This window comes from Mobula birostris, chromosome 26 (assembly GCF_030028105.1).
Source record: "Mobula birostris isolate sMobBir1 chromosome 26, sMobBir1.hap1, whole genome shotgun sequence".
Lineage (NCBI taxonomy): Eukaryota > Metazoa > Chordata > Chondrichthyes > Myliobatiformes > Myliobatidae > Mobula > Mobula birostris.
The window spans coordinates 15,810,866-15,824,579 of NC_092395.1; the positions used below are offsets into that span (position 1 = coordinate 15,810,866).

A 13,714-nucleotide genomic window follows, 5' to 3' on the forward strand; every position below is an offset into this window, starting at 1 on the left:
GGTTCTTGTTGTCCCTCCTTAATTGCCCCTGAGTCGGAAATATTGGTGGGGCTGCTACTGAATGAAGACCAGCATTTCATTTCCTTCTCTGAAGTCCAAGGGTGAACCAGATAGACTTTTACAACAATCCACTACTTTCAAGGTGACTGTTACTGAACTAACTTTAATTGCAAGTTCCTTTGACTTAATTGAATTAAAATTTCCAAGCTACCAAGGTGGGATTTGCATTGGTGTTTCTGGATCAATGGTCAATTAACCACTTCACTGCTGCTCCACTGTGGGGTTTGGAGTATCTTTATCTTTCCTGCATCTCTTGGAGGATTGATGAGGAAGGAAGTGTGGATCTTGGCAAACTTGTGCTGGATAATGATTTTTTTTTATTAATATATACAATTTAACAGCACTCTATGATCTTCCCTTAAAGGCAGTCTTTGGGCAAATGATCCTTGGCTTTGCTTTGCGAGCATGTGAAGAGGTTTAACTTGTGGCTGCAGTTCACTGCACTTCATCTGAGCAGTTTTAGCTGTAATTGTGCAACTTTTGACGTACCTTCTGATAATCTGGGCTTAACTAATGGAATTTGCTCGTTTAAACACTTTCTTTAAGGAAGTGTTTCTGCAGCTGCTTGTTATTACTATGCACATAATAAAACCAGTGACGTCAACCTGATCAGAATCATTAGCATATAATTAGAGGACCTCTAGGTAGGTGTATTATAATTTAATGGCTTGATGTACATTAATTTGCCATGCAGTAAACATTTTGTACATCACACTCAATTAAAGCACTTACATTTAGCGTCAACTGGAAGGCTAGTGTTAACAACTTAAAATATTATATTAGTGGTCTGGGACTTGAAGCAGTCCATGTAATGAAAGAGACTGTGTGGAATAGCAAATGGTCCTGTGCTACTGTTACCTTGAATCTAGTTTCTGTGTGATTTTAATAAAGGGTGATGATGTTGCAAATGTACAGCAAGCCAGTCGGGATCTGAATGAAGGAAAAACCAGAGTAATACGCATGCACAAAATGCTGGAGAAACTCAGCAAGTCAGGCAGCATCTATGGAAAGGATTACAGAGTCGACATTTCGGGCTGAGACCCTTCATCAGGACTGGGAGGAAGGGTAGGGGTCCAAACTAAAAGGTGATGGGTGAAGCTATGGGTAGGGGAAGGTTTGAAGTGAGAAGTTGGGAGGTGATGGGTGGAAAAGGTAAAGGGCTTTTTCTTTTCTTAAAAAAAAAAAAGGAATCTGAGGGGAGAGTGGGAGAAAAGGAATGGGGTTGGGATAACACCAGAGGGAAATGATAGGCAGATGTGAAAGGTGCCAGAATGGGGAATGGAAGGGAGATATTACTGGAAATCAGAGAAATAGATGTTCATGACATCAGGTTGGAAGCTACCCATTTAGTGGAATTCAGTTATAGATCTCCTGGTCATTTTCCTGATTATTTTTGGCAGTGAGATTTGCAGCAAATGGGTTTCCATAAATATTTGGAAGCATCTTGTGCAGAAATTTAAATGGTGGGAGGCTGAGTTTGTATTTCATTTTGTTTCTGAAGTGGTGAAATAAACTTTTGGGGATGCAGTTTGTAACATTAGAGATCCTCAAGTACAAGAGGGCATGTATTTGGGTGGGGGGGGGGGAAGAAGAGTTTTAAAGGAGATGGGTGGAACAAGCTGTTTGTTTGTTTGTTTGTTTGTTTTTTGCAGATGGAGTGGTGGGTGCCTGGGGTGGAGATGGAAGCTGATACAATGCTGGTGTTTGAGAGGCTTTTGAATAGACATGAACTATCCTTGCAAAATCATAAGAGGAGTTTGGATCAGTACATGGGAGGGGTGTGTATGGTTATATCCTGGGTTGCTAGGATTATGCAGAATAACAGTTTAGCATGGTCTAGATGGCCTAAAGGGCCTGTTTCTGTTTTGTAGCTCTGTACGACTGAAAATGATCTACAAGAAATGAGTCCAGTGCTGGAGGCATATTTACAGACTTCACTGAATGAATTTCTACCACCCTTGTGGTCCTAAAAGTTCTCTTGAATTGGGAGTCTGCAGCTGTTGTAAGACTGATTCTATTTTTCTGACTTTTCAGAAAAGCAATCAAGCCATGAATATGCTTCAACATCAAAAGTTTGATTTTTATGACTGATTTTTGAAATTTATTTTAAATCTTTTGTTGAGGATTTTTTCCCCCTTTGTCCAGCTGTCTCCATTCTTAGTTTCAAAGGAGGCCAAGCAACTCATCTGCCATTGGTGATGGTATGATTTTTCTCTGCCAGAAGACTTGATGATCTACAGCACCCAGCTGTTATTCACTCAACAGATGTTTGACAGTAGCAAAGTGAATTCTGATAGAAGGGTGCATTTTGATTCAAACTGACAGTGTTCACTGCTCAAAGCGTGGAATGGAAATTTGTAACAGAAGCCAGGCTGTAGATATTTGTCTCCGCCACACTTGTAGGCCTGTTATTCTAGACCTGAACCACTCAGGATACCAAGAATACCACTTCAGAATTCCTGGCTGCAGGCCCTGAATACTCCAGGTGGCTACTGTTTGCCCTCCCATTTTTATTCTAATGTAAAACTGGTTGATTTAAAAAATAATTCTAAAGTTTTCTGAAGTTAAACTTTGTGATTTGGCAAAGATGGTTTTCTAGTCTTTTTGAGATGCATGGTCATCTTTACATACTGCTTTACTGATTGGGATATTACAGTGAACTTGTCCAGGGTTCACTGCCAGACCAGTACCTAGTGACGCTTGGAGGTTTTCCTGATGGATGTAGCTATCATTTGTGGTTGCATCTCCAGTCTACGTGAGGGTTGCTGTAGTTGAGTTTGAGTAGAAAGTTACTTGCGCAGTGATCTTTTAGGTCAGTATTCTAAAACTACATTTTGTACCTTGGTGAAAGAAAGTGTCCTACCTCTCTAAATGTAGTTGGGTAAGTTTTTGACCGTCAAACAATATTCAATGGACTACAGGTGATGAGTAAGAGTGGGGACATTTTAATTGCAGATGCTGTTACCGGTGGGGCATTTTCTTGCTTTATCCCCTGTTAGTGTGGTAAATAGTGCGCAGCTGAAGTGGGTTTTCAGGCCAGGTGACTAGTTACCTGAGCCCTAACTCTGTCAAAACTCCCACCTTTGGCTGGGGGTAGGTTGCACAGAGATTAACAAAAGTAAGTGGTGTTCCAATTTATATTCCTAGGGTTTGGCAGCCATGTCAAAACCAGAGAAAGAAGTGGCCTTGTCCTTTAGTCATCACCTCTGTGCGAAGAGGATGGGTCCAGGTTTGATTCACTGGGACTTGATGGACTAGGCTGTATCCATCACTTTCCTGGGCATTGGTCTTTCCATACCAGACTGTTCCCTCACAGGCTCATTCAATCTCCCTCTGATCTTGGCTAATACCCCCACTCCCAATGCTAGCCCTGCCCCTAACCATTCCTTGGTAATCAGTAGTCAAATAATAATAGCTATATTTGAAACCAAAGCATCAAATCTGATGTTTTTGATACTTGACTGCTGCTTTGAGTAAATTAAGTAATTTTCCCCTTATTCTCCTATTACCTAGCAGATGAAAAATCAAATGAATTCCATGCCTTAAACATGGAATGTACCCACGGGAGTTTAGAGGGAGTTATGATTTTTATGAAGCTGAGATTTGATAGTCTAACCAGCAAGCGACAGTAGAACATCCATTTTATTACAAGTAGATTTATTTTTGGCTGGGTGTTGTTGAGGAGGAGGAGTTGGATGCAGAACACTTTTCAAAGGATGCTGGCTGAACATTTTGGACTTAATGGATACATCGCATACTGAAGCATGTATCTACCAGAGATCTGTTTCAAACATCCGAGCCCTTGCCCTATAATTTAGCAATGATTCGTCGTCTTTGTAAAATGATGCACAAGTGATTTATGTTTTTTTAGTGAACACCAAAGGACAGAGGCAAAAAACCATAGATCTAAAATTCTGCAGAAGATTATGGGATTACTTGGCATCTCTGGAGAGGGAGAAACTTTTTTTTTTAAGTCAGCTAACTAATACAGAAGCTAAAACATTGACTCTGGGCCTCTGCCCAAAACATCCTCTCCATCGCTGCTGCCTGACCTGCTGAGTTCCTCCAGTATTTCGTGTATGTTACTCTGGATTTCCAGCATCTGCAGAATTTGTGTTTAACATTGACTTTATTTGGTTTTGGCCAGGCTTTATATGACGCTGAGTGTTTTCCATGACTTTTGCCCTAATAGCAAATAACTTTTGTCCCGGTGTGTTTTGCCAGCCTGCTGCTGCTGGCTTTTCACCTCTGTGCCCTTCACCGTCCCTTGGGATTGATGCCTACCTTCTCCTTGTATTAGCTTTTGTTGTTGTACATTGTGCATCCACAGGTCACGTGTAAACCATTTGGTTAAACACTCCACGGGCTTGCTGCTTTACAAGCTGTTTTAGCCTTCAAAATTCGAACACACAAGTGACACCTTAAAAACCTGAATGCATTAAACAGTGTCACAAGAAATAGGGGTTGCTTCGCCATTCTGGAGTGTCAAGTCTTGCAGATGACATTTGGTCCTTGAGTTGTGTGGCATGAAAATGGCCGCTAACTCCCAGTCTTGTCTATTCCCTTTTTTTTTCCCCCTTAAATGGCGCAAGCTCCATTTAGGAAAGGAAAATTGCATTTTGTTTTCTTTCTGCAGTTATTATTTAGCTCTGGGCCATGACATTGTGGGTTTATGCACAGAGGTATCTGTTATTGCCAATATCTGTTAATTCAGTCTCCTCTCTCCCTGCGTGAGTCATTGAATACTCTTCTCACAATATCAAAGGTGTTAAATTGCACATCAATTTGTTTAAAATCCCCTCATTTTGATTTTAAGCTTCTTTGCACTTGGAAAAGCAAAAATGCTGGAAATCGGTCTTGTTCTCTGGTCTCTTTATATATGTAAACATGCTCTTAATACTTCCCTTGACACCTCTTAACATCTAGATCAAAAATAATTTGGCACAGGTGAAGAATTAAACCCACTTTTTTTTTTTGAATTCCGTCTATACATATTTACTAATAGATGGTAGGAAAGCTGCATGCTGCTTTCTCGAGTAATCCTGAATTTTTTTATGAAAAAAAAACAAGATTCTGATATTAAAAGATTTAATTTTAATAGGAAGCTGCTTGCTTGCAGTGTATTCATTCAACCTGCTTCTGCCATTTTTTTTTTCTCTCTATTGAACAGCCCAAACTTAATAGCTTTCTAAGAAGCCTCATTAACCTTTTTAGCCCTGAAAGCTAGGACAAGTAGGAAGGGGAGCAAACCACGTGGCATCAGTTGAAGTCACTGGCACGATGTGTACTCTGATCGAGACAAAGGACTGAAGAGCACAGAATTAGCCACCCTTTTGTATCCTCAATTCTTGAGTAACTTTGTGCATTAAACCATTGTTAGCTCGTCCTGCGTTAGAGTAAACCAATAAGCAGTATTTAATTATTAATATTTTTTTTAATTTAGTGGAGGATGTAGAGTACATTTTCATAAAAATGCAAGGAAGATGAGATGAATTTTGGTTATGATTAGATGGCTTCAAGCTTGTATTTATGGTAGTGAATTCCTTAAAATCTTGGCAGCAGAGATGTCATTTGGTCCCATTAGCTCGTGCTGGATCTTTGAGCACAAAAGCAGTCCAAGTAGTCAAACAGCCTTGTTCCTTCATTCTGGCTCCTGCAGGTTTTGCTCTTCTCCCCACTACCCCTTGAGCATACCTCCAGTTTGTGGTTTAGAAAATTGTGATAGGAAACTGTTTCTAATTTGTAAAATGCTGCACTTTGTCTGGCGTAAAATGCCCTCCTTTTGCCAGCTTCCTTAAATCCTGTCTCCTCTAGTTAAAAATATGGTAGTAGCTTTGATTTCATTCATCAACAGAAATTGAGCATTTTAGCAAACTGAAAGCCTTAAAGAAACAAGTTAAGACCATATGATATAGCAGATTTCAAAGTTAAGTACATACTTCACCATATTCATCGTTTGCAGGCATACTCAATAAATCCAATAACTGTAATAAAATCAGTGAAAGACTGCACCAGTAGAGTGGACAAGTAATGCACAAAAGCCGACAAACTGCAAATACAAAAAGGCAGAAATAATAATGAATAAATAATAAGTATCAACAACATAAGATAGAGTCCTTCAAAGTGAGTCCATAAGTTGTAGGAACAGTTCAGTGATGGGGTGAGTGATGAGTGAAATTATTCCCTCTGGTTAAGGCGCCTGATGGTTGAGGGTTCTGAACCCAATGGTGTAAGCCCTGAGACTCCTGAACCATGTTCCTGAAGGCAGCAATGAGAAGAGAGCATGTCCTGGGTGGTGTGGGTCCCTGATGATGGATGCTGCTGTCCTGTGACAGTGCTCCATGTAGATGTGCTCTATGGTGTGGAAGGCTTTACCTGTGATGGACTGGGCTGTTTCCTCTGCTTTTTGTAGAATTTTCGGTTCAAAGGCATTGGTGTTTCCGTACCAGGCTGTGATGCAGCCATCTATATACTCTCCACCACACATCTACAGTAAAGAAGTTTGTCAAAGTTTTGGATGCCATGCCGTATCTTCACAAACTCCTAAGAAGCAGAGGCACTGCTGTACTTTTTTCATAATTGCGCTTGTGTGCTGGGCCTAGGACAGATCCTCTGAAATGATAGCACTGAGGAATTTAAAGTTGCTCTCCACCTCTGATCCTCTAAAAGGGACTGGCTCATGGACTTCCATTTTCCTCCTCCTGGTCTATAATCAGACCCTTGGTCTTGCTGACATTGAGTAAGAGGTTTATGTTGTGGCACCACTCAGCCCTTCCACCTGCTGATTCATCACCACCTTTGCAGCCTATAACAGTGGTGTCATCAGCAAACAAATGTGGAATTGCACCTGTGCTTAGCCAGACAGTCGTAGGTGTAAAACGCGTAGAGCGTGGGGCTAAGCACACACCCGATGGTGCACCTCTGCTGATGGGAGATCATGCAGGTGATGTTGTTGCCAATCCGTACGATCTAGGGTCTGCAAGTGAGGAAATCGAGGATTCAAGTGTGGTATTGAAGGCGAAGTCTGAAGGCTTATTGATTAGAATTATGCTATTCGGAACAGTACAACACAGGAACAGGCCCTTTCGGCCGTTTGCTGTCCTGCGTGAGAAAGGAGAAAATAAATAAGATTGGATATTGGGAGACTTTGAGTAGAAGGCACGGGAAAAGCCTAGTTATTGAGTAATCACTAAACAAAGTTCAAGAACCTCTTCTAGGCAATTAGAACTTTTTTGGTATTCTAGAATAGAGTTTCTTAAGCTTACTGTCGAGACTCAAACACAATGGTTTGCTGCCTTTTCAAGGTCCATCAGTGATGGGTTCCTCAGCCTTTCCCTGGTAACCCATAGTGTCTCAGTGACCTAGTTAACCATTGATTGGGCTTAATGTGGTCAGTTGCTTAACATTTTGGAACTTGAAGTGTTGAGGATAATTTCCTTTTGGGATTCTATTTTAATATTAGAGTACTATCTGAATGAAAGTTCCTAGGAACCTGACTTGGGAAGCCATAGACTCTGGGGTGAAGAAAACAACTCTTTCCAGGCACTGGTGTAAATGGTCCTTCAAACAGATTCTTTGATTGTGTGTATGTGCACGTACGCGTACGACTTGTGCTCTTGCTTAGTATCTCTCTTAGAAACCTAATTCCACTCTCAGTCCTCCTCCTGTAGCTCCTTGAATGTCGCTGCACAGTTTGAAAGAATGTGTGTGGCATGCTTGCCTTTTTGTAGTCGAGGCATGGAGTTTAAGAGTTAGGGAGTTATGCTGCAATTTTATGAAGCTCTAGTTCAGTCACATCCAGGATACTGCATTCAGTTCTGGTCATGCTGTTATAGGAAGGGTGTGGAGGCTTTGGAAAGTGTGCAGAAGAGATTTACCAGAATGCTGCCTGGATTAGTGGGCATAAGAACATAGGAAGTAGGAGTAGGCCATCTGGCCCATTGAACCTGTTCCGTCATTCAATAAGATCCTGGCTGATCTGTCCATGGACTCGTCTCCACCCATCTGCCTCCCCCCCCCCCCCCCCATAACCCTTAATTCCCCTACTATGCAAAAATCTATCCATCCTTAATTATATTTACTCAGGAAGCCTCCACTGCTTCATTGGGCATATGCTATAAGGAGAGATCGGAGAAATTTGGATTGTTTTCTCTGAAGTAGAGAAGGCTCAAGTGAGACCTGACAAAGGTTTGTAAGATTGTATGCAGCATATGTAGGAGGCAGCCAGTACCTCTTCTTTCTCGTCTTCACCGCCCCACTGCCTGAATGTCTAATACTGGAGCACATGTGTTTAAGGTGAGAGGGAATAAGTTCAAAGATGTGTGGGGCAAGATTTTTCTGTACACCAAGTAGTGGGTGCCTGGAATGTGCTGCCAGGTGTGATAGTGGAGGCAAAAATGATAAAGACATTTGAGGATCTTGTACAACCACTTGACAGTGCAGAGAATGGAGGAATAGCATTGCGTAACAGAAGGGATTAGTTTGGCACAATGTGTTCTACTTTTGTCCCCTGTCTCCCCTCCCCTTGTGCGGCCTCTGCCCTCAGCGGGTGCTCAAGGCTGTGGGAAGTTACGACATTTAAGCAGGTGGTGGATATGTGTGACCTGCGTTTGATCCTGACCTCGGGCTGTCTGTATGGAGTCTGCATATTTTCCCTTGTGATCACATGGGGTTTCTACCCACTGCTCCGGTTTCCTCCCACATCAGGAGGGCATGTCGGTTTGCAGGTTAATAGGCCACTATAAATTGCCTCTGGCATGTCAGTAATTGGTAGTCTGTGGGTGGGGGAGGAAATGGTTGATGGGAACTTGTGGAAAATCAAATGGACTTGGTTAAATGGGTGTTTGATGTGCAAGTGTGGACTCGGACTGAAGGACTGTCTTCATGCTGCGTGACATTATGACCAGTTGTTTACTGCAAACTCCTACAAAGATTACATATTTGCGAGGGCTCTGAGGACTGTTTAAAATGGTCTGTGGAGCTCCTGAATGGTGTTAACTTCAGCAATGCAATCCTCCTTCAGTACTGCATTGAAATCTGAGCACTGAATTTTTTTTTGAGCTCGAGTCTTTAGAGTTGCATTGCCTTCTGATCCTGAGGGGTGAATGTTACCAACTGTGCCATGGGCAGCACTCCTGAATGCCAGATGTATCGTACCTTGGTGGGGAGGTGAATGGGAGTGATTACCAATTGTGTCTGGGTGGAAAAACCATTTGAAATGTGTTCTGACGTTGCTTTCCTTGTTTGCAAGCCTCAAGCTGGAATGTGAAAAGTTGGCCAGTGAAAAGACAGAGATGCAACGGCATTATGTAATGGTAAGTATGTGACAACCTTCTTCCAGTTGCTTAAAGCAGTAATGTGTTTATGGTCACCTCATAACACCCCATAGTAGGGCAAAATACAATTTTAAAAACTAACAATGTGTTCATCTGATTAAAAGTAATAAGGTTATCAGTATAATAACCTTGCTGTAATAGTAATGTTTGCTTATGTTGATTCCTGCTATTCAGTCCTCTAGTTGCTGGCAGCAGCATTGCTTGGGCTTGTCCATATTGTTAGAATAATATTGTTATTCTAAATATTATTGCAGAACTATTTCCACAGATTAATCGTAGGCCAATAAAGAAATGCCAATCGTGCTCAAATTTTTCTTGTACTAAGTGTTAAGAAAACTGTCCCATTGTCTCAGAAAACTAAAATTATGCGTGTGATGAATGCGAATGAGCCAAGATGATGATGACATGCAGATGCTGCAATCTAGGATGAAAGTGCAATGCTGGAAGAACTCAGCAGGTCAAGCAAAAGGTGCAAGTTGGTGATTTTGGGTAAAGAGCCTGCATTATGACTGAGGGGGTTGGGGGGGGGGGAACGACACAAAAGAGAACCAGTCTGTACCAGAGGTGGGATAGGGCTGTACAGATTCTGGTAGGTGGTAGATGGAAGCAGATGGGGAGGAGATGAGAGGCGGATGGAAGATGGCAGAGCAGGGGAGGTGGGACTGAAAGTAGGTGATAGTCAATGTCAATTAAAGCATATCTAAACTGAATTCTGGTGATGGGTGATACTTTCCCCTCCCTTTCTCCAAGGAATATTAATTAGTTAGCATGATATTTCAAACAGTCTTGATCAAGCATGGAGATTACTGTTGTGGATAATGGCTGAAGAATGCTAAGCAAGTTTGTCGAACATTTTTCTGTGCACCAATAGTTTTGTGATTTGAAGATAAACGTTTCACTGCCTGTTATTGTAAGAATGAGGTATTATAACCAAAAGTACAAGTGCATTGTCAGTAATGGGAGTATAGTGAGTGAGCTTTTTTGATATTACTCCTTGCTCTGTAAGGCTCTTTCCTTTTCTCATTTACACCTTTTATTATGCGGCAGAGCAGTTATTTCTGTTGTTCAGCCCTTCTGTAGGAGTGAAGCAATAAATTTTTAAAAGTATTCTACAAGCAGTTTCCAGAAATCTAGCATTCATCTTCAGATCTGACTGGATGTTTTCTAGATTGGGGCTATTTCTGTATGAACACATTTATTACAGGGGTTCCCACCCTGGTGTCCACAGGGCCCCTTGGATAATGGTAGTGGTCCATGGCATTAAAAAAAGGTTGGAGACCTTGCATTACAGGCATTTCCTAGTCTGATTTATTACCACTGAATTGTGTGAAATTTGTCATTTTGCAGCAGCAGTTCAGTGCAAAGACATTAAAATTACTATAATTCCCCCCAAAAAAATAGTGCAATAACCCCCATTACCCAGGACATACACTCTTCTTGCTACCATCAGGAAGGAGTTACAGGAACCTGAAGGCACACAATGTCAGGAACAGCTTCTTCCCCTCTGCCATTAAGTTTATGAATGGACATTGAACCCATGAACATTACCTCACTACTTTTATTTCTTGCACTAAATTAACTTTTTTAATGTATAGATATATTTACTGTAATTTAGTTTTCAGAATTGTGTATTGCAATATACTGCTGCATAACAACAAATTTCATGTATGCCAGTGATATTAAACTGGCATATTATTCTGAAAATAATGAGATGGTGTTCATGGATTGTTCAGAGATGTGGTGGTGGGGGGGGGGGGGAGCTGTTTTTGAATCATCGAGTGAGGGTCTTCAGGGTTTTGCACCATCTTCTCGATGATGAAAGTGTTTAGTGCCCGATTCTGAAGGAGCTGCCTTTCGAAGATGTTCTCCGTGATAGGGAGAGTTGTGCTTGTGGTGGAGCTGACTGAGTCCAAACCCTCTGTAGCCTTTTGAGTTCCTGTGCATTGGTGTCTGTACACCAGGCTGTCATGCAATCAGTCAGAATACACTCCACTGTACATTATAGAAATTTGCAAGAGTCTTTGGTAATATACCAAATTTTCTCAAGCTCTTCACTAATGTACCACCTTGGTTTTGTTAGAGTTGCAGTTAGGCTTGATGAACGAGATGACTATTTTAAACACAATTCAGATGGAGGTCCCGAAGCATCAGCTGTTTATCCCCCTCCATAGATGTTGCTTGACCTGAGTTCCTCCAGCATTTTGCATGTGTTCCTGTAATATATTTAGCTTTGGATTGACCAGGAATTCTGCCACGAACCTTGTTTCACTCGTACCAATCTAGTGAGATTATCACCTTCTACCTCTGGTCTTAGCTTGTAAACACCATGTGAGTCTTGGCTGTAAAGCTACAGCAGCTCTGTTCTTGTAAATTTCCTACAAGCTAGGTTGCTGTTTGAATTTTATCTGCCCAAGTGTTTGGAAAGGTCTGTTCTTAATGTTATAACTTAATTGGTATCCAAATATTCAATTGGAACATCGGCATCAGTTGGTGTTGGCAGGTTGAAATCCAGGCATATTAGTAGTAACATCATATAAACTTTCATGAGTGTTTTCAGAGTGTAGTAGCTAATTGGCAGAAAACAAATTTGGATATTCCTGTTCTATTTGTTTGGATTGGTTGTTTAATTAGACTTTGTCTGGCAGCACTGTCATATTGTTGATGAATTGAGCCATTTAAGATGAAGCAGGTTCATTGAATACCTTTTTTGCCCAAACCCAAGTGGAAAAAAGACATCTTCCCAAGTTGTCCGTTACTGTTTTCTGACTACCTGGTTGGTTGTACTTTAGTTGCATTGGGTTTGGTGCCATCCTATCTTAAATGCACTGTACCATATTAGTTCCCTTATTTAAGAAATGAGGCTGATATGTTGCATCAGTTTGGACAAAATTTTACTAGACTGATACCTAGAAAGGGTGGGTTGAATTGTAAGGAAAGATTAGGCTTGCATTCCCTGGGATTTAGAGTGAGGGTAATTGAATTATAAGATCCTAATTAATTTTGGCTAGGTGAATGTGGAAAGGTTTCTTCTTGTGAGAGAATCTGGAACCAGGGGTCACTATTTTAAAATGTTGTTCTTTTTTAGACTGGACCATTTTCTTTAGGAAGATTAGGAGCCTTTCAAATAGGACAGTGAATGTAGCAGCTCTAAATATTAAGGTGGAAGTGAGTGGATTCTTGATGGTTGAGATGAAAAATCATCACTGTTAGATGGAGTATTGATATTATAAACAGGTTGGGCATGATCTTCCAAAATATTGCAAGTGGCTTGAGGTGTTGGCTATTTCTATACCTAAATTGCATGCTCTTGTGACCAGTGATTGCTGCTACAGAAGTGGAACATCTTGTCTTCAAAGTTCAAAATAAATATATTATCAAAGTACATATGTCACCACATAAAACCCTGAGGTTTGATTTTTTTTTCTTGCGGGCATATTCAGTAAATCCAAGAACCATAATAGAATCAATGAAAGACTGCCCAACAGGGTGGACAAACAACCAATGTGCAAATATAAAAGAAAAAATATTCATAAACAATCAACAAATATTGAGAACATGAGATGAAGCATCCTTGAGAGTGAGGCCATATGTTGTGGGAACAGTTCTGTGATGGGGCAAGTGAAGTTGAGTGCAGTTATCCCCACTGACTTGCTATTCACTTGAATATTTAGTATGACAGAATTCCTTGTAAGGGCAAAATGTGCAAGATAATGAGTGTGAGGTTGACTGTGGGTATAATATCATGAAATACCATTGATAGAATAGTTATTGGATGGTGAGATTGCTGAGATGCTGCAGTGGTTTTAAAACTAGGCATAAAATTTTTGATCACTGGTTATAAATTTACTTGAAGTGAGATTCTTTTGAGCTGCAGTTTCAATGTATGATATTTAAAATGAATTGAGTCAGGATGTGAGAAAAGAGCTGCAGGATGGGTGACAATGGAATTCTGATTATGATCTGGAAGGTAGGCCCACCCAGAGAGAAGTAATGGTAGATAGTAGTGCATGGCAGATTTATTATTCCCCTCAAACTCATTCTCCTGCCTTTGTGTAACCTTTGCCCTTCCTAATCAAGAACCTATCAACTTCTGCTTTAAATGTACCCAATGACTTGGCCTCCAGAGCTGTGCGGGGTAATGAATTCCATAGATTTACCATCCCATAGCTAAAGAAATTCCTCTTATTTCTGTTCTAAAGGGACATCCATCTATTGAGGCTGTGCCCTCTGGTCCTAGACTCTCCCAGTATTGTAAACATCCTGTGAGCATCCACTTTATCCAAGCTTTTAAATATTTGGTAGGTCTCAATGAGATCCTC

The 13,714-nt window shown here is 40.9% G+C and overlaps 1 protein-coding gene across 3 annotated transcripts in view; it reads left to right on the plus strand.

The window, feature by feature from the left end:
* LOC140188100 (transducin-like enhancer protein 4) overlaps positions 1–13,714 on the plus strand; it is a 196,995-nt gene that overhangs the window by 15,474 nt on the left and 167,807 nt on the right. For 2 of the 3 annotated variants that reach the window (XM_072244055.1, XM_072244056.1), the window contains exon 3: positions 9,311–9,374. The exons of the other annotated variant lie outside the window; for it this stretch is intronic. In XM_072244055.1, coding sequence (XP_072100156.1) covers positions 9,311–9,374 — 64 coding nt within the window. The remainder of the gene's footprint in view (positions 1–9,310; positions 9,375–13,714) is intronic. 3 annotated transcript variants of the gene reach the window in all.